The following is a 7,122-nucleotide window of genomic DNA, read 5'->3' on the forward strand; positions in this document are numbered from 1 at the left end:
TGAGTAAGAAATACTTCATTTATTTAGACTTATAATCATTAATTTTTTGTTTTAATTAAATTTTAGGATCATTAAATTTTAAGGTAGAAGAGAAGTTTGAAAGTGCAATTTTATTCTTTTAAAAATTATGCAACAATGTACTTTAAAAAGAATAAACAATAGAAAAGATTAAAAGAGCTCTTAAATGAATAAAAGTAGAATCAAAATAATCAATTTAAATTGCAGCTATCATGGCTAGTGATGGATTACATGTAGTTTGGTGTGTCAGAAATATTGGCACTTGGAAATCTTAATAGACAAGAAAATCTTAATAGAGCTTTGAAAAACTAGCAGCATGGAGTACTGTTGCCCTACACTGTCTAGAGCAGAACTCTGACCATATCTGTTTTCCTTTTCATTGGGATTTAGCTTTAGTTAATACATCCACATCAGCTTTGTCTGCCTCTCCAAGACTTTTTTCATGGCTCTCAACCAGGACATTGTCTTCCTTTCTTCGGGGCCTTTGGGAACCAGCATCTCTGGGAACTAGAGGAGTACCAGGGGCAACAAAATTGTGCACATCCTGCAGCTTCTTACGTAGCCATTCTACTCTCTCCATCGAGTTCAGATGTTTTCCCAGATTGTGCATAAGCTGTATTTCACTCACAGATCTCTTCCTGGGAAGAAGAGAAACAGAGGGGGCCATTTCCCATTAGCTCCCCACTTCTAAATGATAAAGCCAACATTAAAATCCAGTTCCCAGGCAAAACAGTACTTACTTAACAGATTTCCCATCCGATTTTGTAAGAAAACAAATTGCCAACATGACAATCATTACTTTAGCCATGTCTTTTGCAGGTATCATCTTCACTAAAAAGAAAAGCAAAATGGAGGTATTTAAAAAGATTTTTAATATTTCAAACTATAGTAATGTAATAGTAACTAATTGGGTTGGTTTTCACAAGAAGCTTTTGGAATCAACCTCTTTATTTTATGGATACTTTAGTATACAGAATATATTTACACATAATTTGACTTAGAAATTAGTGTTATGTTCCTAAGAATCTTTTGGAGATTTCTTGCGCAAGCTTTACTATACAAATCTTAAGCCACCAGAGGAATGAAAGAGCTATTTTTGAGACTTCCCTCCTGCACTGCATTTTATGTTGATTATTCCTCAGTGCTTATAATTGCTTGAAAATGGCTAATTTTCTTAATGGGGTAAACTGTTAACACTTTATTTACTTAGCAAATCCTTTTCTTAAGTAAACTTCGTTTCAGGCATTGTAATAATAAACATAAATACCAAACTAATAGGTGCTGTTTTAGAGATTTTCAACTAAATTAATACATATTTCTCCTAGTGTTAAAAATAATGTGTCAAATTATTTTAAAATCATCTAATTAATTACTTGTGATGTGGATTTCGAGCTTCATCTCTAAATGGAATCCTTGTTTGTATCTTATTTCTTCAACTTATTTTATTAAATTATCTTTTAACATAACTTTTTTCTCTTTCCTTGTTTCACATCAGTATAGGATATTCTTGTTTTAATCTGCATTTTGGTACTTGCAAAGGCTGTTATTATAGAAGTGCTTTACCTTCAGCTCAGTATGCTACCTTTTAACATGCACTTAGAGTAATTATGTACTCCTGTTTTACAGGGAATTTGTATCATTTAGAAGTAGCATAGGAAATATAATCTGCTACATTTTTGTTTACAATATAAAGCTATTGATGGAGCAACAGATAAAAATTTTATTTTTTGGTTATGTTAGAAACAAGCACTGTAGCTAGAGGACAGGAGCACTGGAGTCTAATCTTAGCTTTTTCACATTCACCTAGTGACCTCAGGCATATCTGCTTTGCTTCCTTAGGGAAATGGGCTTCTTATAAGAATATCATGAAAAAAAAGCTGAAGAATTGTTGCAGAACACCCTTAAAATTCATGTAATACAATTTCATGAAATTAAAGAAATAAAGTTTTCAGAATAGAACTGTCATTTATGTAAAGGAAATACATATTCACTAGTCAAACTGAGCTTATCCAACTTTAGTATACAGATTGGGCTCTTTATGAGCCATAAAATAAATAATCCAAATAAGAATACTCTGCAGGAAAAATAGAATATTAACTCCACTTAATACATTTATAGTGATTATTTAAATCAGAACTATTCATTCACCATCAGCCTGTTTCATTTCAAAATTTTGATACCGATACTATTTTATTAAAGCATAGCATGACAAATTTTAATGATTTTTTGCTGTAATTTCAGATAAATTTTTAAAAAGCAAGGTATCTCAGGAGACTTTAATCACAAATTATTTTGTGATTTGAGAGTATTTTAGAAGTATTAATTTATTTTGTATGTGGCATTTTATATTAAACATAACTCAATCCTCTTAGCATTTTACCTTGAAGAAGCAACATGGTATTTGTAGAAAAGGAACTCATTAAATAACTTGATTATCAAAAATCTCCTGAGATTCAGAAGTGAATTTTTAAGATTACTTACCACACAGTGTCTTAGAACAATATCTTCTTTCAGGTATCTTTCAGGTATGTTAGTAGTGATATTGAGTAAACTAAAGAAGACTGATAAACTGGTCTGCAGACCCTTAGATGTGACTTTTATATATAGGTCTTCTGCTTACCAAGAGAGGCTCTTTTATTGTTACAGATGATGTCACTCCCAATTCACTGGATCTCAACTATAGGTTCAGAGCAGCCCAATGTGCACACCCATTGGGCGGTGCACACTTTTCTCAAGTTTCGGGTAACTGGATGCCAAAAGGGAAACAGCATTTGACCTGAAAAGGGGCTAATGCAAAGACTTTCAACAAATACAGAATTATACCACCTAGAAAAATTCTACCTGGATTGATGAATCTGAATTATACTGTAAAAAAACTGATTTCAAAGGTTTATGATAAACTCATTATCATATTTGAAAGTAAAATCCAAAAATAAGTACATATGTTATAACTATGCTGTTGGTAAAATTTTTACGGTAATAAGTCATAAACGTTATGCTTATATTACAAGCCATATTCAGCCAATTCACATCACTTCTGGTCATCTTTCAAAAAAACAGAAATAACCCTTTTCTTAAAGGAAGTATTAAAAACAATTTGAGAAAATACTGTTAGCACATAATAACTTTAAAAGCTTCAAAACTGAAATTATTTTAAAATGTATTTAACTTATATTTTATTTGTGCATTTTAATCTCTAATAATAATATTTGATAAGCACTAACTGCATGCCTAACTACATATATTATCCCACTAGATCTTCACAGCAGTCCTTTAAAGTTAGTACTCAAAATACTAAAGGAGGTTCTTATCCCCAGTGTTGCATAAGAAAACTTAGGCCAGGAAAGCGGAAAAGATGGAATTCAACAGAAATCTTTATGACACCAGATTCTTACTACCTCAGTTTCTGCCTAGAAATATAGCCCTTCTTTTAACTCCAGTCTTCTTGACTTTAATTTGCAAAGTCAACAGAAATCACAGCAAAAGCTCTTTGCAACATTTTCCCCCAGGTGTTAGGTCTTTATTCTCATTTTCCCTAGGGGATGATGAAAACCTGCTCCAAAACCTAATGGAGGCAGGATGCTGTCACCTGTCTGACCGCAAATATTGCTACAGCCTGGTCCACCTATCAAAACCCCTTGAATGTCCTTGATATATCTAAGACTCATTTAGGCAGCTTTGCCTTCCCACCAAAGATCTGGTTCCAGAGTGGGATCAGTTCTCTCAGCTCTGGTCCCATCCTGGCTCCATGTAATCCTTTTTCTTAATAGCCATTGCCCAGGTTTGACTCTACCTTAGGCAAGAGCCAGTACACATTTGAATAGTAACTATATGGAGTGTATAATGAGAGATATATGCTAGTCCTGCCCCAGGAAATTGTCTACACTGGGTAAACCTCACTTAGAGCGTTGCTCCACGCTCCATTTTAGAAGTAGTAGAGACAAATGGGAACATATACTAAGGATACGAATCAGTTTGGTCAAAATGTTGAAAAATATAACATGACAAGTAGTTGAATGAAACTAGGTAAGTCTGAGGAAAAAAAGAGGATGACTTTATAGCTATGTTTAATTATTTATAGGGCTACCATAAGGAAGAAGGAGTATTCTCTGTCATTTAAGAAGGAAGTACTGGGTTCATTGAGTTTAATTTGCACATTATAATTGTCAAAATAAGAAATCAAGTACCTTCTCAAATAGTGATTTCTTCATCACTGAAAATCTTCAAATAGAAAGTAGATGCAGATTTATCAGATATACTATAGAGATTCATACATAGGAGAAAGTTGAACTAGACAACCAAGAGGTCTCTTTTAACTGTTAAAGTCTGTTATCTTGATCTTCCTAAAGATCTCTTCTGATGCAAAGTCTACATATGATGTTTGAATGTCATTTTTCTGTAATACTCTGTTGAGAAGAAGAATTGTAAATACAAATGGTTTTTCTTTTTTCTTTGAGATAGGGTCTTACTCTATCACCTAGGCTGGAGTGGTGCAGTGGCACAGACATGGCAGCCTCAACTTTCTGGCCTCAAGCAGTCCTCCCACCTCAGCCTCCTGAGTATTTGGGACTGTAGGTATGCAGCACCACACACAACTAATTTTTAAAATTTTTGTAGAGGCAGAGTCTAGCTAAATTGCCCAGGCTGTCCCGGGCTCAAGCAGTCCTCTCACCTCAGCCTCTCAAAGTGCTGGGATTGCAGGCATGAGCCACCACACCCAGTCACAAATGGATTTTTATTTTTTAACTTTTATTTTAACTTTAGGGGTACATATACAGGCCTGTTATATGGAAAACTCATGTTGTGGAGGTTTGTTGTACTAATTATATCATGACTCAGGTACTAAGCCTAGTGCCCATTAGTTATTTTTCCTGATCCTCTCCCTGTTTCCACTCTCCATCCTCCAGTAAGCACCAGTGTCTGTGGTTCCCTTCTTTGTGTCCATTTTGTTCTCATCTTTTAGCTCCCAATTATAAGTGAGATCATGTCATATTTGGTTTTCTGTTCCTGTGTTAGTCCACTAAGGAAAATGGCCTCTAGCTCCATCCATATTCCTGCAAAGTACATCATCTTTTTCTTTTTTATGGCTGCCTAGTATCCCATGGTATATATGCACCACATATTCTTTATCCAGTCTACCACTGATGGGCATTTAGGTTGATTCCATGTCTTTGCTACTGTGAATAGTGCTGCAATAAACATATGCATGTGTGTGTCTTTATTATAGAATGTTGAGCTTTTTTTCATATGCTTATTGGCCTGTATATCTTTCTTTGAAAAACATCTGTTCATGTCCTTTGGCCACTTTTTAATGGGGTTGTCTGTTTCTTGTAAATTTGTTTGAATTCCTTATATATGCTGAATATTAGGACTTTGTGAAATATATAGTTTGCAAAATTATTCTCCCATTCTGTAGATTGTTTACTCTGTTGATAGTTTCTTTTGCTATGAAGAAACCCTTTAGTTTAATTAGATCCCATTTGTTAATTTTTGCTTTTGTTGCCATTGCTTTTGTCATTTTCATCATGAAATCTTTGCCCATTCCTATCCCTAGAATTGTATTACCTATGTTGTCTTCCAGGGTTTTTAGTTTCAAGTCTTGAATCTATCTTGAGTTTATTTTTGTATATAGTGTAAGTAAGGGCTCCAGTTTCAAACTTCTGCATACACAAATGGTTTTATAAATACATTTCCTCATTGTTAATTGTAAAGCCATGCTTAATATTCTGACGTGGAGATTTCTCCCATCTTTGGGTAAATTTGATGTAATTGACAGCCTTCTAGGAGTAATACAATTTTCACTTTCTTGTCCTTCCTCCTCTTACACTTATTTATAGAATAAATTGTCATACCAAGGCAACCACATTATTAAATTAGTTTTACAGAAAAATAAAGCTAACAGTTTAGATAATGGTCACTCATTCATTCACTCAAAAAATGCATTGAATACTACCTGCCAGGGCATGTATTAATCATTGGATAATTGAGACATAATCAATGCCTTGAAATTTAACACATAATTATAATATGATAGGTTTTATAATAGAGGTATGAACAAACACTTATAAAAGCACAGCAGTGGACGTGACAGTATCTCTAAAGTTGTTGGAAACTGTTTTACTGAAAAGCTGAACTGTCCTGAAAGGTGATTGTGTTTTCCATCAGAGAAGGTAAGAAAGGACAGAGGGAACTGCATGTGCACAGGAATGCAGGCAATGAAGACTGAATAGACACAGTGGCTCGTGCCTATAATCTCAGTGCTTTGGGAGGCCAAGGCAAGGGGATTGCTTGAGTTCAGGAGTTTGAGACCAGCCTGGGCAACATAGCAAGACTTCACCTCTCCTAAAAGTAAAAAAAAAAGATCAGCAGTGTGTGGTGATGTGCACCTGTAGTCCCAGATACTCAGGAAGCTGAGGTGGGAAGATCACTTGAGCCTGGAAAATGGAGGCTGCAGTGAACTATGATCATGCCACTGTATTCCAGCCAGGGTGACAGAGTGAGACCCTGTCTCAAAAAAACAAAACAAAACAAACAAACAAAAAAACCCAAAACTAAATATTGAGTATATGCTTGTGGATGGAGAGGGAAAAATGGGGAAATGGATGATGACTCCAAAGAAGTCAAATTTGGGTACAGTTTTGAAGGTTATTGTGTGAATGCCAAGGAGTTTTGTCTTGTAGTTCTCTCTAAACTGTAAACATGTGCATTAGTAATAATGTTATGTCCTTCAGATTTTTCAAAGGACTACTTGATATTTCCACAAAGCAGTAATATAGCTGCCAAGACTTGAAACATAGTTTATCTGAACCATCAGGCTCTGGACCTGCAGGTATTAGGTAGAAGGAAATCACTTAGGAGGACAAGTCTAGGGGCTATGTGGGCACAAGAGACTGATGATACCGTAACAGAGAAGGGCTGAGCACAGCTTTTTGCTTTGAAAAGGTCAGCCTTTCTTAGCAGTCTAAGTACTGAAGCTAGGGTCAAACAATCTGATGTATTCCTCACATTTGGGAAGGATAAAATGCTGTGTGTTGTGCCCTGTTCCCTTATGAAAGGTTTAAGTTAAGAAAGATACTTTTTCCTTCTGTTTGCTCAATAAGAATT

The 7,122-nt window shown here is 34.9% G+C and overlaps 1 protein-coding gene across 1 annotated transcript; it reads right to left on the reverse strand.

Annotated features, from left to right (window-relative positions):
• On the reverse strand, positions 1–2,686 carry PTH (parathyroid hormone). The gene is made up of 3 exons (XM_035265881.2): positions 2,639–2,686; positions 759–849; positions 1–656 (listed from the first exon to the last, which is right to left on the reverse strand). Exons 2-3 carry the CDS (start codon positions 842–844, stop codon positions 395–397), a joined length of 348 nt encoding a protein of 115 aa, XP_035121772.1. The 5' UTR covers positions 845–849; positions 2,639–2,686; the 3' UTR covers positions 1–394.
• Positions 2,687–7,122: the final 4,436 nt, after the last annotated feature.

Source organism: Callithrix jacchus, chromosome 10 (genome assembly GCF_049354715.1).
Source record: "Callithrix jacchus isolate 240 chromosome 10, calJac240_pri, whole genome shotgun sequence".
Taxonomy (NCBI): Eukaryota; Metazoa; Chordata; class Mammalia; order Primates; family Cebidae; genus Callithrix; species Callithrix jacchus.